At 46.7% G+C, this 26,495-nt stretch overlaps 1 gene segment (V, D, J or C); it reads left to right on the forward strand.

Moving 5' to 3' along the window:
- The first annotated feature begins 15,657 nt into the window (after positions 1-15,657).
- LOC135529223 (M1-specific T cell receptor beta chain-like) lies at positions 15,658-25,078 on the forward strand. The segment is given in 5 exon segments: positions 15,658-15,734; positions 23,431-23,781; positions 23,989-24,012; positions 24,198-24,304; positions 24,933-25,078. Coding segments are annotated over 5 exon segments (552 nt in total).
- Positions 25,079-26,495: the final 1,417 nt, after the last annotated feature.

Below are 26,495 nucleotides of genomic sequence, written 5' to 3' on the forward strand. Positions count from 1 at the left end.
ATATGCAACTGTTCAGGGAAGTCAGGAACCAATACACTCAGTCAGTCAGGAAAGCTAAGGTCAGTTTCTTCAGGCAGAAATTTGCATCCTGTAGCTCCAACTCCCAAAAGTTCTGGGACACTGTGAAGTCCATGGAGAACAAGAGCACCTCCTCCCAGCTGCCCACTGCACTGAGGCTAGGTAACACGGTCACCAGCGATAAATCCATGATTATCGAAAACTTCAACAAGCATTTCTCAACGGCTGGCCATGCCTTCCGCCTGGCTACTCCGACCTCGGCCTACAGATCCGCCCCCCCCCCCCCGCAGCTACTCGCCCAAGCCTCTCCAGGTTCTCCTTTACCCAAATCCAGATAGCAGATGTTCTGAAAGAGCTGCAAAACCTGGACCCGTACAAATCAGCTGGGCTTGACAATCTGGACCCTCTATTTCTGAAACTATCCGCCGCCATTGTCGCAACCCCAATTACCAGCCTGTTCAACCTCTCTTTCATATCGTCTGAGATCCCCAAGGATTGGAAAGCTGCCGCAGTCATCCCCCTCATCAAAGGGGGAGACACCCTGGACCCAAACTGTTACAGACCTATATCCATCCTGCCCTGCCTATCTAAGGTCTTCAAAAGCCAAGTCAACAAACAGGTCACTGACCATCTCGAATCACACCGTACCTTCTCCGCTGTGCAATCGGGTTTCCGAGCCGGTCACGGGTGCACCTCAGCCACGCTCAAGGTACTAAACGATACCATAACGGCCATCGATAAAAGACAGTACTGTGCAGCCGTCTTCATCGACCTTGCCAAGGCTTTCGACTCTGTCAATCACCATAATCTTATCGCCAGACTCAGTAGCCTTGGTTTCTCTGATGACTGCCTTGCCTGGTTCACCAACTACTTTGCAGACAGAGTGCAGTGTGTCAAATCGGAGGGCATGCTGTCCGGTCCTCTGGCAGTCTCTATGGGGGTGCCACAGGGTTCAATTCTCGGGCCGACGCTTTTCTCTGTATATATCAATGATGTTGCTCTTGCTGCAGGCGATTCCCTGATCCACCTCTACGCAGACGACACCATTCTATATACTTCCGTCCCGTCCTTGGACACTGTGTTATCTAACCTCCAAACAAGCTTCAATGCCATACAACACTCCTTCCGTGGCCTCCAACTGCTCTTGAACGCTAGTAAAACCAAATGTATGCTTTTCAACCGTTCGCTGCCTGCACCTGCACGCCTGACTAGTATCACCACCCTGGATGGTTCCGACCTTGAATATGTGGACATCTATAAGTACCTAGGTGTCTGGCTTGACTGTAAACTCTCCTTCCAGACTCATGTCAAACATCTCCAATCGAAAATCAAATCCAGAATTGGCTTTCTATTCCGCAACAAAGACTCCTTCACTCATGCCGCCAAACTTACCCTAGTAAAACTGACTATCCTACCGATCCTCGACTTCGGCGACGTCATCTACAAAATAGCTTCCAACACTCTACTCAGCAAACTGGATGCAGTTTATCACAGTGCCATCCGTTTTGTCACTAAAGCACCTTATACCACCCACCACTGCGACTTGTATGCTCTAGTCGGCTGGCCCTCGCTCCATATTCGTCGCCAGACCCACTGGTTCCAGGTCATCTACAAGTCCATGCTAGGTAAAGCTCCGCCTTATCTCAGTTCACTGGTCACGGTGGCAACACCCACCCGTAGCACGCGCTCCAGCAGGTGTATCTCACTGATCATCCCTAAAGCCAACACCTCATTTGGCCGCCTTTCGTTCCAGTTTTCTGCTGCCTGTGACTGGAACAATTGCAGAAATCGCTGAAGTTGGAGACTTTATCTCCCTCACCAACTTCAAACATCTGCTTTCTGAGCAGCTAACCGATCGCTGCAGCTGTACATATTCTTATCGGTAAATAGCCCACCCAATTATACCTACCTCATCTCCATACTGTTTTTATTTATTTACTTTTCTGCTCTTTTGCACATCAATATCTCTACCTGTACATGACCATCTGATCATTTATCACTTCAGTGTTAATCTGCAAAATTGTAATTATTTGCCTACCTCCTCATGCCTTTTGCACACAATGTATATAGACCCTTTTTTTCTACTGTGTTATTGACTTGTTTATTGTTTACTCAATGTGTAACACTGTGTTGTCTGTTCACACTGCTATGCTTTATCTTGGCCAGGTCGCAGTTGCAAATGAGAACTTGTTCTCAACTAGCCTACCTGGTTAAATAAAGGTGAAATAAATAAAAAAATGTAAAAAATTGTTTAGATTGTAAGGATTTCCTCCTCTTCTTCCGAAGAGGAGAGGCGAAAAGGATCAGAGGACCAATATGCGGCGTGGTAAGTGTCCATGGTTCTTTTTAATACGTAAATGTACACATGAACAACTGACTACATAAAACAAGAACCGTGAAAACCCCAAACAGTCCTATCTGGTGCAGACACAGAGACAGGAACAATCACCCACAAACACACAGTGAAACCCAGGCTACCTAAGTATGATTCTCAATCAGAGACAACTAATGACACCTGCCTCTGAGAACCATACTAGGCCGAAACATAGAAATACCCAAATCATAGAAAAAACAAACATAGACTGCCCACCCCAACTCACGCCCTGACCATACTAAATAACGACAAAACAAACATAGACTGCCCACCCCAACTCACGCCCTGACCATACTAAATAATGACAAAACAAACATAGACTGCCCACCCCAACTGACGCCCTGACCATACTAAATAACGACAAAACAAACATAGACTGCCCACCCCAACTCACGCCCTGACCATACTAAATAATGACAAAACAAACATAGACTGCCCACCCCAACTGACGCCCTGACCATACTAAATAACGACAAAACAAACAAGACTGCCCACCCCAACTCACGCCCTGACCATACTAAATAATGACAAAACAAACATAGACTGCCCACCCCAACTCACGCCCTGACCATACTAAATAACGACAAAACAAACATAGACTGCCCACCCCAACTCACGCCCTGACCATACTAAATAACGACAAAACAAACATAGACTGCCCACCCCAACTCACGCCCTGACCATACTAAATAACGACAAAACAAACAAAGAGCCAACTCACGCCCTGACCATACTAAATAACAACAAAACAAACATAGACTGCCCATCCCAACTCACGCCCTGACCATACTAAATAACGACAAAACAAACAAAGACTGCCCACCCCAACTCACGCCCTGACCATACTAAATAACGACAAAACAAACATAGACTGCCCACCCCAACTCACGCCCTGACCATACTAAATAACGACAAAACAAACAAAGAACCCCAACTCATGCCCTGACCATACTAAATGACAAAACAAACAAAGCTGCCCACCCCAACTCACGCACTGACCATACTAAATAACGACAAAACAAACATAGACTCCCCACCCCAACTCATGCCCTGACCATACTAAATAACGACAAAACAAACATAGACTGCCCACCCCAACTCATGCCCCCTGACCATATAAATGACAAAACAAACATAGACTGCCCACCCCAACTCACGCCCTGACCATACTAAATAACGACAAAACAAACAAAGACTGCCCACCCCAACTCACGCCCTGACCATCTAAATAACGACAAAACAAACAAAGACTGCCCACCCCAACTCATGCCCTGACCATACTAAATAACGACAAAACAAACAAAGAACCCCAACTCACGCCTGACCATACTAAATAACGACAAAACAAACAAAGACTGCCCACCCCAACTCATGCCCTGACCATACTAAATAATGACAAAACAAACAGATGCCCACCCCAACTCACGCCTGACCATACTTAAATATGACAAAACAAACAAAGACTGCCCACCCCAACTCACGCCCTGACCATACTAAATAACGACAAAACAAAGGAAATAAAGGTCAGACGTGACGTATTGATACATGGGCAGAGCCATGTGTTAATTAATGTCTCTGCCCATCTCATGGTCTAGGAGAGTGAACAGTCTGTCTGAAGCTGCTGCGTGTCACTCTGGCTCTCCTCCTCACCGCCAGTAAGAACCATTCTCTAGCCTACATCTTGTATATGACCTATGTACACACGGCACTCATGTTAAAAAACTGGACTTATTTTGTGTTCATGAAATTAGAGCAATTGTTTTATTTGAATGCCGTCGATACTTATGAAAAGGTTTTATTTTTGTTGTTTTTCCTCTCAGATTTCAAAAAAGCAAAAAAGTAAATTAAAAAATAAAACATGTAAAAATGTAAACATTTTTTTTTTTTTAATCACTGGCGGTGAAGTAGCCGCCCAACAGTCTCCTGTCCTGTCTGTGTGTAGAGAAGGAGACGTGTAAGTCACTCTACGGTGTTACCATGACGACAGCACCGACTACGACATGTTCTGCTAACAACAGAGAGACAACAACAACAACAACAACAACATAGAGATGCTAACATATTCTCTGGGTCAAATCAAATCAAATCAAATGTATTTATAAAGCCCTTCTTACATCAGCTGATATCTCAAAGTGCTGCACAGAAACCCAGTCTAAAACCCCAAACAGCAAGCAATGCAGGTGTAGAAGCACGGTGGCTAGGAAAAACTCCCTAGAAAGGCCAGAACCTAGGAAGAAACCTAGAGAGGAAGCAGGCTCTGAGGGGTGGCTCTTCAAGACTTGTGGGAACTAGAACCTCTCTTTGAGAAGGCCACGTAACACCATGAGCAGGCCCTGACCTGACTATCTCATCTCTGGAAATCAACAGGCTGGAGGTTGGGGTACAGGGCTGTGTATTACTGTGCTTTCTGCACAGCACCGTGACTCAGAACAGATGCACTGCTCTACAACAAACCCCCACAACCCACAGGAGGAGAGGAGGGAAGGAGATGAGGAGAGGAGAGGAGAGGAGAGGAGAGGAGGAGAGGAGAGAGAGGAGAGGACAGGAGAGGGAGAGGAGAGGGAGAGGGAGAGGAGAGGGAGGAGAGGAGAGGGAGATGAGATGAGATGAGATGAGATGAGATGAGATGAGATGAGAGGAGAGGGAGAGGAGAGGAGAGGAGAGGAGAGGAGAGGGAGGAGAGGAGAGGGAGAGGAGAGGAGAGGGAGGAGATGACAGGAGAGGAGAGGAGAGGAGAGGGAGAGGAGAGGAGGGGAGAGGAGAGGAGAGGAGATGAGGAGAGGAGAGGAGATGAGGGAGAGGAGAGGAGAGGGAGAGGAGAGGAGAGGAGAGGAGAGGGAGAGGAGAGGGAGGAGAGGAGAGGGAGAGGGGAGGGAGATGAGGAGAGGAGAGGAGAGGAGAGGAGAGGAGAGGGATGGAGGGAGAGGAGAGGAGAGGAGAGGAGAGGGAGAGGAGAGGAGAGGAGAGGGAGAGGGAGAGGGATGAGGAGAGGAGAGGAGAGGGAGAGGAGAGGAGAGGAGAGGAGAGGAGAGAGGAGAGGGAGAGGAGATGAGGAGAGGAGAGGAGAGGAGAGGAGAGGGATGACAGGAGAGGAGAGGAGAGGAGAGGAGAGGAGAGGGAGAGGAGAGGGAGAGGAGGGGAGAGGAGAGGGAGAGGGATGAGGAGAGGGAGAGGGAGAGGGAGAGGAGATGAGGAGAGAGGAGAGGGAGAGGTGAGAGGAGAGGAGGGGAGAGGAGAGGGATGAGAGGTGAGGAGAGAGGAGGGAAGGAGAGGAGAGGGAGAGGAGATGACAGGAGAGGGAGAGGGACAGGAGAGGGAGAGAGAGGAGAGGAGAGGGAGGGAGAGGAGAGGAGAGGGAGATGAGGAGAGGAGAGGAGAGGAGAGGAGAGGAGGGAGATGAGGAGAGGAGAGGGAGATGAGGAGGAGGGAGGGAGAGGAGAGGAGATGACAGGAGAGGAGAGGAGAGGAGAGGGAGATGAGGAGAGGAGAGGGAGGAGGAGAGGAGATGACAGGAGAGGAGAGGAGAGGAGAGGGAGAGGAGAGGGAGAGGGGGAGAGGAGAGGAGAGGAGATGAGAGAGGAGAGGAGAGGAGAGGAGATGAGGAGAGGGAGAGGAGAGGAGAGGAGAGGAGGGGGGGGAGAGGGAGAGGGAGGGGAGAGGAGAGGAGAGGAGGGAGAGGAGAGGAGAGGAGGGGGAGGAGGAGAGGAGAGGGATGAGGAGAGGGAGAGGAGAGGAGAGGGGAGAGAGGAGATGAGGAGAGGAGGAGGAGGAGATGAGGAGAGGAGAGGAGAGGAGATGAGGAGAGGAGGGAGAGGAGAGGAGATGAGGAGGGGAGGAGAGGGAGAGGAGAGAGGAGGAGGAGGGGAGAGGGAGGGGGGAGAGGGAGAGGAGGGGAGAGGAGAGGGGAGGGAGAGAGGGAGGGAGAGGAAGGGAGGAGGGAGAGAGGAGAGGAGAGGAGAAGAGGAGAGAGAGGAGGAGAGGAGAGGAGAGGAGAGGGAGAGAGAGGAGAGGAGGAGAGAGGGAGAGGAGAGGGCTACGGGGGTGAAGGAGAGGGGTGGAGGATGAGAGGTGAGGAGAGGAGGGGAAGGAGATGAGGAGAGAGGAGAGGGAGAGGGAGGGAGAGGAGAGGAGAGGACAGGACAGGGAGGAGAGGAGAGGGAGAGGAGAGGAGAGGAGAGGAGGGAGGAGAGAAGAGGAGAGGAGGGATGGGGGGTGAAGGAGAGGGGTGGAGGATGAGAGGTGAGGAGAGGAGGGAAGGAGATGAGGAGAGGAGAGGAGAGGAGAGGAGGGACGGGGGGTGAAGGAGAGGGTGGAGGATGAGAGGTGAGGAGAGGAAGGAAGGAGATGAGGAGAGGAGGAAGGAAGGAAGGAAGGAAGGAGAGGAGGGTAGGAGATGAGGAGAGGGAGGAGGAAAGTAGGTGAGGAGAGGAGAGGAGGGAAGGAGAGGAGCAAGTGTGGTTGATATCTCGGGGGTAGTTCAGCTAGTGGGGTTGATATCTCTGGGGGGTAGTTCAGCTAGTGGGGTTGATATCTCTGGGGGGGTAGATCAGCTAGTGTTGTTGATATCTCTGGGGGGTGGTAGTTCAGCTAGTGGGGTAGATATCTCTGGGGGGGTAGTTCAGCTAGTGGGGTTGATATCTCTGGGGGGGTAGTTCAGCTAGTGTTGTTGATATCTCTGGGGGTGGTAGTTCAGCTAGTGGGGTAGATATCTCTGGGGGGTAGTTCAGCTAGTGGGGTTGATATCTCTGGGGGGTAGTTCAGCGAGTGTGGTTGATGTCTCTGGGGGGGGTAGATCAGCTAGTGGGGTTGATATCTCTGGGGGGGTAGTTCAGCTAGTGTGGTTGATATCTCTGGGGGGAGGTAGTTCAGCTAGTGGGGTTGATATCTCTGGGGGTAGTTCAGCTAGTGTGGTTGATATCTCTGGGGGGTAGTTCAGCTAGTGTTTTTGATATCTCTGGGGGGGTAGATCAGCTAGTGGGGTTGATATCTCTGGGGGGTAGTTCAGCTAGTGTGGTTGATATCTCTGGGGGAGGTAGTTCAGCTAGTGTTTTTGATATCTCTGGGGGAGTGGTAGTTCAGCTAGTGGGGTAGATATCTCTGGGGGTAGTTCAGCTAGTGGGGTGTATATCTCTGGGGGGGGGTAGTTCAGCTAGTGGGGTAGATAACTCTGGGGGTAGTTCAGCTGGTGTGGTTTATCTCTGGGGGTGGTTCAGCTAGTGTGGTTGATATCTCTGGGGGGGGGGTTGTTCAGCTAGTGGGGTTGATATCTCTGGGCGTGGTGGTTCAACTAGTGTGGTTGATATCTCTGGGGGGGTTCAGCTAGTGGGGTTGATATCTCTGGGGGGGTAGTTCAGCTAGTGGGGTTGATATCTCTGGGGGGTAGTTCAGCTAGTGGGGTTGATATCTCTGGGGGGGTAGTTCAGCTAGTGGGGTTGATATCTCTGGGGGGTAGTTCAGCTAGTGGGGTTGATATCTCTGGGGGGTAGTTCAGCTAGTGGGGTTGATATCTCTGGGGGTAGTTCAGCTAGTGGGGTTGATATCTCTGGGGGGTGGTAGTTCAGCTAGTGGGGTTGATATCTCTGGGGGGGGTAGTTCAGCTAGTGTTGTTGATATCTCTGGGGGTGATAGTTCAGCTAGTGGGGTAGATATCTCTGGCGGGGGTAGTTCAGCTAGTGGGGTTGATATCTCTGGGGGTGGTAGATTAGCTAGTGGGGTTGATATCTCTGGGGGTGGTAGTTCAGCTAGTGGGGTTGATATCTCTGGGGGGTAGTTCAGCTAGTGTTGTTGATATCTCTGGGGGTGGTAGTTCAGCTAGTGGGGTTAATATCTCTGGGGGTTGGTTGTTCAGCTAGTGGGGTAGATATCTCTGGGGGTGGTAGTTCAGCTAGTGGGGTTGATATCTCTGGGGGTGGTAGTTCAGCTAGTGGGGTAGATATCTCTGGGGGTAGTTCAGCTAGTGGGGTTGATATCTCTGGGGGGGTAGTTCAGCGAGTGCGGTTGATGTCTCGGGGGGGTAGTTCAGCAAGTGCGGTTGATATCTCTGGGGGGGTAGTTCAGCTAGTGGGTTTGATATCTCTGGGGGTAGTTCAGGAGTGCGGTTGATGTCTCGGGGGGGGGGGGGGGTAGTTTAGCTAGTGGGGTTGATATCTCTGGGGGAGGTAGTTCAGCTAGTGGGGTTGATATCTCTGTATCTCTGGTGGGGGGTAGTTCAGCTAGTGTGGTTGATATCTCTGGTGGGGGTAGTTCAGCTAGTGTGGTTGATATCTCTGGGGGGGGTAGTTCAGCTAGTGTGGTTGATATCTCGGGGGGGTTCAGCTAGTGGGGTTGATATCTCGGGGGGTAGTTCAGCTAGTGGGGTTGATATCTCTGGTGTGGGGGTAGTTCAGCTAGTGGGGTTGATATCTCTGGGGGGGTGGTAGTTCAGCTAGTGGGGTTGATATCTCTGGGGGGGTAGTTCAGCTAGTGTTGTTGATATCTCTGGGGGTGATAGTTCAGCTAGTGGGGTAGATATCTCTGGCGGGGGGTAGTTCAGCTAGTGGGGTTGATATCTCTGGGGGTGGTAGTTCAGCTAGTGGGGTTGATATCTCTGGGGGTGGTAGTTCAGCTAGTGGGGTTGATATCTCTGGGGGGTAGTTCAGCTAGTGTTGTTGATATCTCTGGGGGTGGTAGTTCAGCTAGTGGGGTTGATATCTCTGGGGGTTGGTTGTTCAGCTAGTGGGGTAGATATCTCTGGGGGTGGTAGTTCAGCTAGTGGGGTTGATATCTCGGGGGGTAGTTCAGCTAGTGTTGTTGATATCTCTGGGGGTGGTAGTTCAGCTAGTGGGGTAGATATCTCTGGGGGTAGTTCAGCTAGTGGGGTTGATATCTCTGGGGGTAGTTCAGCGAGTGCGGTTGATGTCTCGGGGGTAGTTCAGCAAGTGGGGTTGATATCTCTGGGGGGTAGTTCAGCTAGTGTGGTTGATATCTCGTGGGGAGGGGGTAGATCAGCTAGTGGGTTTGATATCTCTGGGGGTAGTTTAGCTAGTGGGGTTGATATCTCTGGGGGGAGGTAGTTCAGCTAGTGGGGTTGATATCTCTGTATCTCTGGTGGGGGGTAGTTCAGCTAGTGTGGTTGATATCTCGGGGGGTTCAGCTAGTGGGGTTGATATCTCGGGGGGGTAGTTCAGCTAGTGGGGTTGATATCTCTGGGGGTGGTAGTTCAGCTAGTGGGGTTGATATCTCTGGGGGGGGGTAGTTCAGCTAGTGTTGTTGATATCTCTGGGGGGTGATAGTTCAGCTAGTGGGGTAGATATCTCTGGGGGGGGTAGTTCAGCTAGTGGGGTTGATATCTCTGGGGGTGGTAGTTCAGCTAGTGGGGTTGATATCTCTGGGGGTGGGAGTTCAGCTAGTGGGGTTGATATCTCTGGGGGGTAGTTCAGCTAGTGTTGTTGATATCTCTGGGGGTGGTAGTTCAGCTAGTGGGGTTGATATCTCTGGGGGTTGGTTGTTCAGCTAGTGGGGTAGATATCTCTGGGGGTGGTAGTTCAGCTAGTGGGGTTGATATCTCTGGGGGTAGTTCAGCTAGTGGGGTGATATCTCTGGGGGGTAGTTCAGCTAGTGGGGTTGATATCTCTGGGGGGGTAGTTCAGCTAGTGTTGTTGATATCTCTGGGGGGTGGTAGTTCAGCTAGTGGGGTAGATATCTCTGTAGTTCAGCTAGTGGGGTTGATATCTCTGGGGGGTAGTTCAGCGAGTGCGGTTGATGTCTCGGGGGGGTAGTTCAGCAAGTGGGGTTGATATCTCTGGGGGGGGTAGTTCAGCTAGTGTGGTTGATATCTCGGGGGTAGTTCAGCTAGTGGGTTTGATATCTCTGGGGGAGGTAGTTCAGCTAGTGGGGTTGATATCTCTGTATCTCTGGTGGGGGGGTAGTTCAGCTAGTGTGGTTGATATCTCTGGGGGTGGTAGTTCAGCTAGTGGGGTTGATATCTCTGGGGGGGGGGTAGTTCAGCTAGTGGGGTAGATATCTCTGGGGGTAGTTCAGCTAGTGTGGTTGATATCTCTGTGGGGGGGGGGGTTGTTCAGCTAGTGTGGTTGACATCTCTAGGGGGTAGTTCAGCTAGTGGGGTTGATATCTCTGGTGGGGGGTAGTTCAGCTAGTGTGGTTGATATCTCTGGGGGGGTAGTTCAGCTAGTGGGGTTGATATCTCTGGGGAGGTAGTTCAGCTAGTGTGGTTGATATCTCTGGGGGTGGGGGGGGTAGTTCAGCTGGTGTGGTTGATATTAAAGTGTGGTTGATATCCCTGGTGGGGGTAGTTCAGCTAGTGGGGTTGATATCTCTGGGGGTAGTTCGGCTAGTGTGGTTGATATCTCTGGGGGGGGGTTCAGCTAGTGTGGTTGATATCTCTGGTGGGGGGTAGTTCAGCTAGTGGGGTTGATATCTCTGGGGGTAGTTCGGCTAGTGTGGTTGATATCTCTGGGGGGGTAGTTCAGCTGGTGTGGTTTATCTCTGGGGGGTTCAGCAAGTGTGGTTGATATCTCCGGGAGGGGGGGTTGTTCAGCTAGTGGGGTTGATATCTCTGGGGCGTGGTGGTTCAGCTAGTGGGGTTGATATCTCTGGGGGGGCGGTTCAGCTAGTGTGGTTGATATCTCTGGGGGGGTTGTTCAGCTAGTGTGGTTGCTATCTCTGGGGAGGGGGTAGTTCTGAGTGGGGTTGATATCTCTGGGGGTAGTTCAGCTAGTGGGGTTGATATCTCTGGGGGGTTGTTCAGAGTGTGGTTGATGTCTCGGGGGGTAGTTCAGCTATTGGGGTTGATAAGTTCAGCTAGTGGGGTTGATATCTCTGGGGGGGTATTTCAGCTGGTTGATATCTCTAATTTGATAGTATTTTACATTAAACCGTCCTTCAGTTGTTGTTTTTGCATCAGATAACTGATCCTATGAGATAGGAGAGTACAACCATTATACTATGGAACAATATAATGGTACTGTTACTACAGCAGGCATGATCAACTGGGTGAAGAGGGGAGGGGGGTTGTTTGGTGAAGAGGGGGTGGTTGGGTGAAGAGGGGTGGGGTTGTTGGGTGAAGAGGGGGGGGTTGTTGGGGAAGAGGGAGAGGGGGGTCGTTGGGTGAAGAGGGGGGTGGGGGTGGGTGAAGAGGGGGGTTGTCGGGTGAAGAGGGGGTGGTTGGGTGAAGAGGGAGGGGAGGGGTTTTTTGGGGTGAAGAGGGGGGTGTTGGGTGAAGGGGGGTGTTGGGTGAAGAGGGGGGGTTGTTGGGTGAAGGGGGGTGTTGGGTGAAGAGGGGGCGGTTGTTGGGTGAAGAGGGGGGGCGTTTTAGAGACTTAGAGGGAGGCGTCAACTCCCTTATAGGACGAAACAGAAACCAAACATTACCTGTCCCCTCCTGTTCCTCTGTCTTCTCTTCTGCTTCCTCCCCTCTGCTTTTCTCAGCGCTGTTGACAGAAATAGAAAGAGTCCGTTGGGAACAGGATCCCCCATATCAACACACCTGCTGCTACAGACAGATACTGAGAAGGAGAGATGAGTAGGGAGATAGAGAGAGAGACCGGGTGGGGGGAAGGAGGGAAGAGAAAGACGAGAAAATGAGAGAGAATTTGTGTTTTTGTGTGATGCTTTAACACTGTGGGGACAGGGGGCCACGGTGATATATTCACATAGAGACGCCGTACAAAAAACCTCCTCCCATTCATTTTCATACAAAAACAACCTCCTCCCATTCACTTCCATACAAAAACAACCTCCTCCCATTCACTTCCATACAAAACGCTCCTCCCATTCACTTCCATACAAAAACAACCTCCTCCCATTCACTTCCATACAAAAACAACCTTCTCCCATTCACTTCCATACAACAACCTCCTCCCATTCACTTCCATACAAAACCCTCCTCCCATTCACTTCCATACAAAACCCTCCTCCCATTCACTTCCATACAAAACCCTCCTCCCATTCACTTCCATACAAATGAATGACAGAGATCTGAGGAAGTATCTGTTCTCTGTATCTGTTCATTGTCCCTAGAGGGTGAATGACAGAGAGATCTGAGATAGTATCTGTTCTCTGTATCTGTTCATTGTCCCTAGAGGGTGAATGACAGAGAGATCTGAGGTAGTATCTGTTCTCTGTATCTCTGAGTATCTTTGTTCATTTTACCTAGAGGATGAATGACAGAGAGATCTGAGGTAGTATCTGTTCCCTGTATCTCTGAGTGTCTCTGTTCACTTTCCCAAGAGGGTGAATGACAGAGAGATCTGAGGTAGTATCTGTTCTCTGTATCTCTGAGTGTCTCTGTTCATTTTCCCTAGAGGATGAATGACAGAGAGATCTGAGGTAGTATCTGTTCTCTGTATCTCTGAGTGTCTCTGTTCATTTTCCCTAGAGGATGAATGACAGAGAGATCTGAGGTAGTATCTGTTCTCTGTATCTCTGAGTGTCTCTGTTCATTTTCCCTAGAGGATGAATGACAGAGAGATCTGAGGTAGTATCTGTTCTCTGTATCTCTGAGTGTCTCTGTTCATTTTCCCTAGAGGATGAATGACAGAGAGATCTGAGGTAGTATCTGTTCTCTGTATCTCTGAGTATCTCTGTTCATTTTCCCTAGAGGATGAATGACAGAGATCTGAGGTAGTATCTGTTCTCTGTATCTCTGAGTGTCTCTGTTCATTTTCCCTAGAGGATGAATGACAGAGAGATCTGAGGTAGTGTCTGTTCTCTGTATCTCTGAGTATCTCTGTTCATTTTACCTAGAGGGTGAATGACAGAGAGATCTGAGGTATTTTTGGAATAGGAGAGTAGCGATGTGACACTGGAAGTGTGCCCTACTTTGGAAATGGAACAAAGCTCACTGTTTTAGGTAAGTTAACTTCTTAAAGATTCATAATATGTATGTGAATATGTAACCCTGAAGATGTTTCGTTGCCAATAAGAGTCTCCTAAAGTGGTCAAGCTGAACTAAAGGGTTGATGTGAAAACGCTGTGACTTTAAACCAACCAGCCTTCTTTGGCAAAGGAACCAAACTCACTGTTTTAGGTAAATACTTCCTACTTTCTTATCGTGAAATGTATGATTTTTTATTTTCTTTCTTCATAAAAACATGAATAATTGACTAAAAGCAAGCATTCTTAAAGTATTTCTGATGCCAAAAGCATAGAACAAGGCAGTAGTAGTTGGTCCATTACTGCTCAGTATGTCCGCACTGTGACAACTATGATCCTGCATTCTTTGGAGCAGGAACCAAACTGACTGTTCTGGGTAAGAGAATATTCCCCACGATGGAACTAATGGGTCTCTATGTGTGGTGTAGTAGCATAGTGATGTGAGGAGTTAATTGGTTGTGGATTCAGTACATTAGATTAGTTCATACTAGTGTTACTCCACTCAATGCTATCTGATGCTAAGCCTGTACACTGTGCCAACTATGAGGCACATTTCGGTTCAGGCACCAAATTAACAGTTCTCGGTAAGTCATCCGTACACTATGTTTGCCTTTACGTGTCGTTTGAGTTAGACAGCATAATTGTGAGAAGAGAGATGTGATATCCTAGTAGATTATAGTATGTTTGTCTCATCTATGTGTTCTAAACTGGTAAGAACAGGGTGTTGGTTGGTATTAGGAGAATAGATTTATCAAAGGTCGTGATCGGGGATGGAAAGTTCTAGAAAACAGCACAGCTAGAGTTTAAATCTATATTAGAGCAGTGTTCCACTGTACTGTGTTAATGGTGCCAGGCTCAGCACGTCTATATATCTATATTAGAGCAGTGTTCCACTGTACTGTGTTAATGGTGCCAGGCTCAGCATGTCTATATATCTATATTAGAGCAGTGTTCCACTGTACTGTGTTAATGGTGCCGGCCAGGCTCAGCACGTCTATATATCTATATTAGAGCAGTGTTCCACTGTACTGTGTTAATGGTGCCGGCCAGGCTCAGCACGTCTATATATCTATATTAGAGCAGTGTTCCACTGTACTGTGTTAGTGGTGCCAGGCTCAGTACGTCTATATATCTATATTAGAGCAGTGTTCCACTGTACTGTGTTAATGGTGCCAGGCTCAGCACGTCTATATATCTATATTAGAGCAGTGTTCCACTGTACTGTGTTAGTGGTGCCAGGCTCAGTACGTCTATATATCTATATTAGAGCAGTGTTCCACTGTACTGTGTTAATGGTGGCTCAGCATGTCTATATATCTATATTAGAGCAGTGTTCCACTGTACTGTGTTAATGGTGGCTCAGCATGTCTATATATCTATATTAGAGCAGTATTCCACTGTACTGTGTTAATGGTGGCTCAGCATGTCTATATATCTATATTAGAGCAGTATTCCACTGTACTGTGTTAATGGTGGCTCAGCATGTCTATATATCTATATTAGAGCAGTGTTCCACTGTACTGTGTTAATGGTGGCTCAGCATGTCTATATATCTATATTAGAGCAGTATTCCACTGTACTGTGTTAATGGTGGCTCAGCATGTCTATATATCTATATTAGAGCAGTGTTCCACTGTACTGTGTTAATGGTGGCTCAGCATGTCTATATATCTATATTAGAGCAGTATTCCACTGTACTGTGTTAATGGTGGCTCAGCATGTCTATATATCTATATTAGAGCAGTGTTCCACTGTACTGTGTTAATGGTGGCTCAGCATGTCTATATATCTATATTAGAGCAGTATTCCACTGTACTGTGCTGATGGTGCCAGGCTCAGCATGTCTATATATCTATATTAGAGCAGTGTTCCACTGTACTGTGTTAATGGTGCCGGGCTCAGCATGTCTATATATCTATATTAGAGCAGTGTTCCACTGTACTGTGTTAATGGTGGCTCAGCATGTCTATATATCTATATTAGAGCAGTGTTCCACTGTACTGTGTTAATGGTGCCGGGCTCAGCATGTCTATATATCTATATTAGAGCAGTGTTCCACTGTACTGTGTTAATGGTGGCTCAGCATGTCTATATATCTATATTAGAGCAGTGTTCCACTGTACTGTGTTAATGGTGCCGGCCAGGCTGACTTCAGTGGAGGAACCCGGTTAACTGTTCTAGACAAAACACCAAAATAAAAATAATACAATTAACCAAATGACTGTTGGAGATGGAAACCACTTACATTTCATTAGAAAAATAGTCACAATAATGTATTTGGTTATAATTTAGATTATACCCGTTGCTGAGTTACTGTGAAGAGTATTTGAATGTACTTCTGACAGAGTAACAAAGGTTGAGAAAGTCCAGAGTCCTTGTCAGAACTAGAGACGTTAGGATGCAGCCTTGTCGCTCTGCGCTTGTATGCGTGAAGCATACTTTGGAGCTGGCACCAAACTCACCGTTTTAGGTAAGAAAATATACTACCAAATGTTACGTACTAGCATGGAGAAAACATGTACAATATTCTGCAATATAAAAACAATTACGCTTTAAACTAAAAGGTTATTTTAATGTAACTGGATCACAGTAAAAACATCAGTTATCTTCCTCTAACATTTTACACAACAAGGTATCAGAACCAGTATTGAGCTATGAAGTGGTCTGGTTCTATGCCCAGACCCAGTCTACATCTCTCATGGTATTGAGAAGTGGTCTGGTTCTATGCCCCGACCCAGTCTACATCTCTCATGGTATTGAGAAGTGGTCTGGCTCTATGTCCAGACCCAGTCTACATCTCTCATGGTATTGAGAAGTGGTCTGGTTCTATGCCCAGACCCAGTCTACATCTCTCATGGTATTGAGAAGTGGTCTGGTTCTATGTCCAGACCCAGTCTACATCTCTCATGGTATTGAGAAGTGGTCTGGCTCTATGTCCAGACCCAGTCTACATCTCTCATGGTATTGAGAAGTGGTCTGGCTCTATGCCCAGACCCAGTCTACATCTCTCATGGTATTGAGAAGTGGTCTGGTTCTATGCCCCGACCCAGTCTACATCTCTCATGGTATTGAGAAGTGGTCTGGCTCTATGTCCAGACCCAGTCTACATCTCTCATGGTATTGAGAAGTGGTCTGGCTCTATGCCCAGACCCAGTCTACATCTCTCATGGTATTGAGAAGTGGTCTGGCTCTATGCCCAGACCCAGTCTACATCTCTCATGGTATTGAGAAGTGGTCTGGCTCTGTGCCCAGACCCAGTCTACATCTCTCATGGTATTGAGAAGTGGTCTGGCTCTGTGCCCAGACCCAGTCTACATCTCTCATGGTATTGAGAAGTGGTCTGGCTCTATGCCCAGACCCAGTCTACATCTCTCATGGTATTGAGAAGTGGTCTGGCTCTGTGCCCAGACCCAGTCTACATCTCTCATGGTATTGAGAAGTGGTCTGGCTCTGTGCCCAGACCCAGTCTACATCTCTCATGGTATTGAGAAGTGGTCTGGCTCTGTGCCCAGACCCAGTCTACATCTCTCATGGTATTGAGAAGTGGTCTGGTTCTATGCCCAGACCCAGTCTACATCTCTCATGGTATTGAGAAGTGGTCTGGCTCTATGCCCAGACCCAGTCTACATCTCTCATGGTATTGAGAAGTGGTCTGGCTCTATGCCCAGACCCAGTCTACATCTCTCATGGTATTGAGAAGTGGTCTGGCTCTATGCCCAGACCCAGTCTACATCTCTCATGGTTCTAGTTGTTATCAGCTCTGTTATGAGCGGTGAGACACAGACTTACTACGACAATGGAACTAGACTCACAGTCTGAGGTAAAGGCAAGACTCTGCTAGTTTTGAGAGAAGCACATTAGGGTGTATATAACTAGACAATGCTAGAGTCGTGAGGAGCACATTAGGGTGTATATAGCTAGACTCTGCTAGAGTTGGGAGGAGCACATTAGGGTGTATATAACTAGACAATGCTAGAGTCGTGAGGAGCACATTAGGGTGTATATAACTAGACTGCTAGAATTGTGAGGAGCACATTAGGGTGTATATAACTAGACACTGCTAGAGTCGTGAGGAGCACATTAGGGTGTATATAACTAGACACTGCTAGAGTCGTGAGGAGCACATTAGGGTGTATATAACTAGACTGCTAGAGTCGTGAGGAGCACATTAGGGTGTATATAACTAGACTGCTAGAGTTGTGAGGAGCACATTAGGGTGTATATAACTAGACACTGCTAGAGTCGTGAGGAGCACATTAGGGTGTATATAACTAGACTCTGCTAGAGTCGTGAGGAGCACATTAGGGTGTATATAACTAGACTGCTAGAGTCGTGAGGAGCACATTAGGGTGTATATAACTAGACACTGCTAGAGTCGTGAGGAGCACATTAGGGTGTATATAACTAGACTCTGCTAGAGTCGTGAGGAGCACATTAGGGTGTATATAACTAGACACTCCTAGAGTCGTGAGGAGCACATTAGGGTGTATATAACTAGACTCTGCTAGAGTCGTGAGGAGCACATTAGGGTGTATATAACTAGACACTGCTAGAGTCGTGAGGAGCACATTAGGGTGTATATAACTAGACAATGCTAGAGTCGTGAGGAGCACATTAGGGTGTATATAACTAGACACTGCTAGAGTCGTGAGGAGCACATTAGGGTGTATATAACTAGACACTGCTAGAGTCGTGAGGAGCACATTAGGGTGTATATAACTAGACACTGCTAGAGTCGTGAGGAGCACATTAGGGTGTATATAACTAGACACTGCTAGAGTCGTGAGGAGCACATTAGGGTGTATATAACTAGACACTGCTAGAGTCGTGAGGAGCACATTAGGGTGTATATAACTAGACACTGCTAGAGTCGTGAGGAGCACATTAGGGTGTATATAACTAGACACTGCTAGAGTCGTGAGGAGCACATTAGGGTGTATATAACTAGACTCTGCTAGAGTTGTGAGGAGCACATTAGGGTGTATATAACTAGACACTGCTTGAGTCGTGAGGAGCACATTAGGGTGTATATAACTAGACACTGCTAGAGTCGTGAGGAGCACATTAGGGTGTATATAACTAGACTCTGCTAGAGTCGTGAGGAGCACATTAGGGTGTATATAACTAGACACTGCTAGAGTTGTGAGGAGCACATTAGGGTGTATATAACTAGACACTGCTAGAGTCGTGAGGAGCACATTAGGGTGTATATAACTAGACACTGCTAGAGTCGTGAGGAGCACATTAGGGTGTATATAACTAGACACTGCTAGAGTCGTGAGGAGCACATTAGGGTGTATATAACTAGACACTGCTAGAGTCGTGAGGAGCACATTAGGGTGTATATAACTAGACACTGCTAGAGTCGTGAGGAGCACATTAGGGTGTATATAACTAGACACTGCTAGAGTCGTGAGGAGCATATTAGGGTGTATATAACTAGACTCTGCTAGAGTTGTGAGGAGCACATTAGGGTGTATATAACTAGACACTGCTTGAGTCGTGAGGAGCACATTAGGGTGTATATAACTAGACACTGCTAGAGTCGTGAGGAGCACATTAGGGTGTATATAACTAGACTCTGCTAGAGTCGTGAGGAGCACATTAGGGTGTATATAACTAGACTCTGCTAGAGTCGTGAGGAGCACATTAGGGTGTATATAACTAGACTCTGCTAGAGTCGTGAGGAGCACATTAGGGTGTATATAACTAGACTCTGCTAGAGTCGTGAGGAGCACATTAGGGTGTATATAACTAGACACTGCTAGAGTCGTGAGGAGCACATTGGGGTGTATATAACTAGACTGCTAGAGTCGTGAGGAGCACATTAGGGTGTATATAACTAGACTCTGCTAGAGTTGTGAGGAGCACATTAGGGTGTATATAACTAGACACTGCTAGAGTCGTGAGGAGCACATTAGGGTGTATATAACTAGACACTGCTAGAGTTGTGAGGAGCACATTAGGGTGTATATAACTAGACACTGCTAGAGTCGTGAGGAGCACATTAGGGTGTATATAACTAGACACTGCTAGAGTCGTGAGGAGCACATTAGGGTGTATATAACTAGACACTGCTAGAGTCGTGAGGAGCACATTAGGGTGTATATAACTAGACACTGCTAGAGTCGTGAGGAGCACATTAGGGTGTATATAACTAGACACTGCTAGAGTCGTGAGGAGCACATTAGGGTGTACATAACTAGACACTGCTAGAGTCGTGAGGAGCACATTAGGGTGTATATAACTAGACTCTGCTAGAGTTGTGAGGAGCACATTAGGGTGTATATAACTAGACACTGCTAGAGTCGTGAGGGAGCACATTAGGGTGTATATAACTAGACACTGCTAGAGTCGTGAGGAGCACATTAGGGTGTATATAACTAGACTCTGCTAGAGTCGTGAGGAGCACATTAGGGTGTATATAACTAGACTCTGCTAGAGTCGTGAGGAGCACATTAGGGTGTATATAACTAGACTCTGCTAGAGTTGTGAGGAGCACATTAGGGTGTATATAACTAGACACTGCTAGAGTCGTGAGGAGCACATTAGGGTGTATATAACTAGACTCTGCTAGAGTTGTGAGGAGCACATTAGGGTGTATATAACTAGACTCTGCTAGAGTTGAGAGAAGAGGGCTCTTTCTGTAACCTCATATCAGTATGAACCTCAACCAGCCGTACTTCAGCAGCGGCACCAAACTCACAGCTCTGGGTGAGAAACCTGATGATTAAATGTGTATAGACTCTTCTAGATACAACCCATATTGATGTATCTGCTAATGACAGACTGGATGATTTCTAAACGTGTGTGAACCACAGATGGAGAGAAATAGATACGTAGAAAATAATGTTGAAAATCCTCCCAGACGTTAGTTTGAATTAATCTACATGGTGTTGGATCAGTTTGAAGAAACCGTTTAATAGTTCAGACCAAGGAAAGTAGTAGAACCGGGTCAGAACCGGGTCATTCTACAGAGCCTGTAAAGTAGAACATGGTATCTCTCTGTGGAACACGGAGAAGGCAGAGTTTGGTCCAGACTCACTGTTCCAGGTAAGAGATTCACCTCTTAAAAGTATTGATACACAATATTGAAATCATTTTTAATAATGGGTTGAATTCTAGTTGATTGATTTGGATATATTAGTTGAACATGCAAATATTCAGGAGGTGGAAAATACCAAGGTTTATTTTAGTCCTGTGAATAGAGCAGAGAAAGAGAGTTAAACATGTCGTCAAAAACATGCTAGAAATACAGTACCAGCCCCCTTTGGTAAAGACAAACTACAGTACCAGCCCCTTTGGTAAAGACAAACTACAGCAAATACAGTACCAGCCCCTTTGGTAAAGACAAACTACAGTACTAGCCCCCTTTGGTAAAGACAAACTACAGCAAATACAGTACCAGCCCCTTTGGTAAAGACAAACTACAGTACTAGCCCCCTTTGGTAAAGACAAACTACAGCAAATACAGTACCAGCCCCTTTGGTAAAGACAAACCACAGTACTAGCCCCCTTTGGTAAAGACAAACTACAGCAAATACAGTACCAGCCCCTTTGGTAAAGACAAACTACAGTACTAACCCCCTTTGGTAAAGACAAACTACAGCAAATACAGTACTAACCCCCTTTGGTAAAGACAAACTACAGCAACTACAGTACTACCCCCCTTTGGTAAAGACAAACTACAGCAAATACAGTACTAGCCCCCTTTGTTAAGGACAAACTACAGCAAATACAGTACTAGCCCCCTTTGGTAAAGACAAACTACAGCAAATACAGTACTAACCCCCTTTGGTAAAGACAAACTACAGTACTAGACCCCTTTGGTAAAGACAAACTACAGCAACTACAGTACTAGTCCCCTTTGGTAAAGACAAACTACAGCAACTACAGTACTAGCCCCCTTTGGTAAAGACAAACTACAGCAACTACAGTACTAACCCCTTTGGTAAAGACAAACTACAGTACTAGACCCCTTTGGTAAAGACAAACTACAGCAACTACAGTACTAGCCCCCTTTGGTAAAGACAAACTACAGTACTAGCCCCCTTTGGTAAAGACAAACTACAGCAAATACAGTACCAGCCCCTTTGGTAAAGACAAACTACAGTACTAGCCCCCTTTGGTAAAGACAAACTACAGCAAATACAGTACCAGCCCCTTTGGTAAAGACAAACTACAGTACTAGCCCCCTTTGGTAAAGACAAACTACAGCAAATACAGTACCAGCCCCTTTGGTAAAGACAAACTACAGTACTAACCCCTTTGGTAAAGACAAACTACAGCAAATACAGTACTAACCCCTTTGGTAAAGACAAACTACAGCAACTACAGTACTACCCCTTTGGTAAAGACAAACTACAGCAAATACAGTACTAGCCCCTTTGTTAAGGACAAACTACAGCAAATACAGTACTAGCCCCCTTTGGTAAAGACAAACTACAGCAAATACAGTACTAACCCCTTTGGTAAAGACAAACTACAGTACGAGACCCCTTTGGTAAAGACAAACTACAGCAACTACAGTACTAGTCCCCTTTGGTAAAGACAAACTACAGCAACTACAGTACTAGCCCCTTTGGTAAAGACAAACTACAGCAACTACAGTACTAACCCCCTTTGGTAAAGACAAACTACAGTACTAGACCCCTTTGGTAAAGACAAACTACAGCAACTACAGTACTAGCCCCCTTTGGTAAAGACAAACTACAGCAACTACAGTACTAACCTCCTTTGGTAAAGACAAACTACAGCAAATACAGTATTAACCCCCTTTGTTAAGGACAAACTACAGCAACTACAGTACTAGCCCCTTTGGTAAAGACAAACTACAGCAACTACAGTACTAGCCCCCTTTGGTAAAGACAAACTACAGCAACTACAGTACTACCCCCCTTTGTTAAAGACAAACTACAGCAACTACAGTACTACCCCCTTTGTTAAAGACAAACTACAGCAACTACAGTACTAGTCCCCTTTGGTAAAGACAAACTACAGCAACTACAGTACTAGCCCCCTTTGGTAAAGACAAACTACAGCAACTACAGTACTAACCCCTTTGGTAAAGACAAACTACAGTACTAGCCCCTTTGGTAAAGACAAACTACAGCAACTACAGTACTACCCCCCTTTGTTAAAGACAAACTACAGCAACTACAGTACTAGCCCCCTTAGGTAAAGACAAACTACAGCAACTACAGTACTAGCCCCCTTTGGTAAAGACAAACTACAGCAACTACAGTACTAGCCCCTTGGTAAAGACAAACTACAGCAAATACAGTATTAACCCCTTTGTTAAGGACAAACTACAGCAACTACAGTACTTGCTAGCTTGCATCAGCCTGGTTTTCTGTCTGTGAGTATGTGGTGTGCTCTGGCTCTTATCCTGCCTACTTTGGAGAGGGAACCATGCTAACAGTTCTGGGTAAGGACACTATAAAAATACTGTAATGATCGTATATTATAGCTTTCATGTTCGACGGTCTTGACAATGACTTTGGCAGCTGGGTTACAAAGAGGTTCACTCTGAGCTGATGAATGAAATGTTGTGTTATTATGGGCTTGTCTGGACACAGAATTTGGTGGTTCATGTTGCCTTGATGTTACTGGACCGGTTTATAGAAGGAGAAAGATCAGGACTGGTTTATAAAAAGAGAAAGAGGACCGGTTTATAGAAGGAGATAGACAGGACCGGTTTATAGAAGGAGAAAAACAGGACCGGTTTATAAAAGGAGAAAGAGGACCGGTTTATAGAAGGAGATAGACAGGACCGGTTTATAGAAGGAGAAAGACAGGACCGGTTTATAAAAGGAGAAAGACAGGACCGGTTTATTCAAGGAGAAAGACAGGACCGGTTTATAGAAGGAGAAAGACAGGACCGGTTTATAAAAGGAGAAAGAGGACCGGTTTATAGAAGGAGATAGACAGGACCGGTTTATAGAAGGAGAAAGACAGGACCGGTTTATAAAAGGAGAAAGACAGGACCGGTTTATTCAAGGAGAAAGACAGGACCGGTTTATAGAAGGAGAAAGACAGGACCGGTTTATAGGTGTCATTTCTGTCTCGTCTCTTTTAAAGCACTCAGGTTCAGGTCTTAGTCAACAACAAACAGAGCCATTGATTGACTGTTGAAGGTTAAAGCTTCTTCTATTTCCTCCCTGCAGAGCCAGACATCCCTGTCACTCCACCCAAAGTCAAAGTCCTTCCACCCTCCACTAAGGAGTGTAAAGATAGAAACAAGAAGAAGAAGAAGACCTTGGTGTGTGTGGCCACCGACTTCTACCCCGACCACGTCACTGTGTTCTGGCAGTTAAATGGAGGCGCCAACATCACCGATGGAGTGGGGACCGACAACACTGCCTTGAGGGATGAAAACAGACGCTACAGTATCACCAGCAGACTGAGAGTCCCAGCCAAGACATGGAACACGGCCTCGAACAGATTCACCTGCACCGTCCGCTTCTTCAATGGGACCCATGACATATATGTTGCAGATCACATTGACGGAGAAGAAGGTATGGTCAAATTATGAACTAAAACACTGTCCTTGTTTATGAGAAGAAACAGGTTTTATTGAACGACAATAGTATGCTTCTCTTTGTTTGTCATTCTCTAGTAAAACCGTAAGTCAACTAGTGAGCTTCTCTACATCGTTATGTAGAACTAGGATGTACATTCGCCTGTGTCATGGGAAACACTGCTTTTGTTTCTTCCATGTCAAGGTGGTGATGGAGGGATGACGACAGGTAAATGTGCCCATTCTATACTGAACTACTTATTGTTCATGCCAAATACATGGAATACATATAACCTATACTTTACATAATACTGTTTACAATACTATTATATTTAGTCATGCCTAATCTGCGGAACAATATTAACCTGACACCATCTTAGTCAAGGTCATTTCAATGTCTTATTGTCCTTGTAGAGTACTACGTGAAGAGCACCCAGACTGCCAAGCTGGCCTACAGCATCTTCATCGCTAAGAGTACCTTCTACGGCCTGGTCGTCATGGCTCTGATTTGGAAGTTTCAGGTGAGTTCACTGCTACTATGATGATGGACATCACACAACCTTCTCTCTCTTCTTCAATCTATGTCTTGTGCCAGCTAGCCTGGTTCCAGATCTGTTTGTGCTGTCTTGCCAACTCTTATGGTCGGCATGACAACGACATACTGTAGGAGTTGGCAGGAAAGCATGAACAGATCTGGGACCAGGCTAGCGCTGTGCTAATAAAGGATCTAAGAGGGCACCATACTGTCTTTATCCTGTATCTCTGTGTTTCCCCATACAGACACCATACTGTCTTTATCCTGTATCTCTGTGTTCCCATACAGACACCACACTGTCTTTATCCTGTATCTCTGTGTTCCCATACAGACACCATACTGTCTTTATCCTGTATCTCTGTGTTTCCATACAGACACCATACTGTCTTTATCCTGTATCTCTGTGTTTCCCATACAGACACCATACAGACACCATACTGTCTTTATCCTGTATCTCTGTGTTTCCATACAGACACCATACAGACACCATACTGTCTTTATCCTGTATCTCTGTGTTTCCCATACAGACACCATACTGTCTTTATCCTGTATCTCTGTGTTTCCCATACAGACACCATACTGTCTTTATCCTGTATCTCTGTGTTTCCGTACAGCGCTCCTCAGATAAACAGATGTAGTTGATCCCTGACCGAGACCCGGCCACCCGTGGAAGCTGAGCTCGGTGGACTGGAGGGCGTCATGTGTGGCATAAAGCTCTGGTGAAAAGTAGTGCACTAAAAAGTAGTGCTCTATAAAGTAGTGCTCTCTTTATAGAGCACTACTTTTAGTGCACTACTTTTCACCAGAGCTCTAGTGCACTATAAAGTAGAGCACTAAAAAGTATTGTTCTATAAAGTAGTGCTCTATAAAGTAGTGCACTATAAAGTAGTGTACTATAAAGTAGAGCACTAAAAGTAGTGCTCTATAAAGTAGTGCTCTATAAAGTAGTGCACTATAAAGTAGTGCTCTATAAAGTAGTGCACTATAAAGTAGTGCTCTATAAAGTAGTGCTCTATAAAGTAGTGCTCTATAAAGTAGTGCTCTATAAAGTAGTGCTCTATAAAGTAGTGCTCTATAAAGTAGTGCACTATAATGTAGTGCACTATAAAGGGAAAAGGATTCCATTTGGGACGAAGGACAAACCCATTTCTATCATGTGATTACAATGTAGTGTGCTGTCTATTATCTGTCACTTCCTATACAATGTGAGGATGTATTTTATCATCCCCAATAAACAGTATCTTTCTTCATGTATTCACTGAGTGTACAAAACATTAAGAACACCTTCCTCATCCTCCCCCTTGAATTCCTCGGGGTCATGGACTCTACAAGGTGTTGAAAGCGTTCCACAGGGATGCTGGTCCATGTTGACTCTACAAGGTGTGGGAAGCGTTCCACAGGGATGCTGGTCCATGTTGACTCTACAAGGTGTTGAAAGCGTTCCACAGGGATGCTGGTCCATGTTGACTCTACAAGGTGTTGAAAGCGTTCCACAGGGATGCTGGTCCATGTTGACTCTACAAGGTGTTGAAAGCGTTCCACAGGGATGCTGGTCCATGTTGACTCTACAAGGTGTTGAAAGCGTTCCACAGGGATGCTGGTCCATGTTGACTCTACAAGGTGTGGGAAGCGTTCCACAGGGATGCTGGTCCATGTTGACTCTACAAGGTGTTGAAAGCGTTCCACGGGGATGCTGGCCCATGTTGACTCTACAAGGTGTCCAAAGCGTTCCACAGGGATGCTGGCCCATGTTGACTCTACAAGGTGTTGAAAGCGTTCCACGGGGATGCTGGCCCATGTTGACTCTACAAGGTGTCCAAAGCGTTCCACAGGGATGCTGGCCCATGTTGACTCTACAAGGTGTTGAAAGCGTTCCACAGGGATGCTGGCCCATGTTGACTCTACAAGGTGTCGAAAGCGTTCCACAGGGATGCTGGTCCATGTTGACTCTACAAGGTGTCGAAAGCGTTCCACATGGATGCTGGTCCATGTTGACTCTACAAGGTGTCAAAAAGCGTTCCACAGGGATGCTGGTCCATGTTGACTCTACAAGGTGTTGAAAGCGTTCCACAGGGATGCTGGTCCATGTTGACTCTACAAGGTGTCAAAAGCGTTCCACAGGGATGCTGGTCCATGTTGACTCTACAAGGTGTTGAAAGCGTTCCACAGGGATGCAC

The sequence above is a fragment of the Oncorhynchus masou genome, unplaced genomic scaffold, assembly GCF_036934945.1.
Source record: "Oncorhynchus masou masou isolate Uvic2021 unplaced genomic scaffold, UVic_Omas_1.1 unplaced_scaffold_1122, whole genome shotgun sequence".
Taxonomy (NCBI): Eukaryota; Metazoa; Chordata; class Actinopteri; order Salmoniformes; family Salmonidae; genus Oncorhynchus; species Oncorhynchus masou.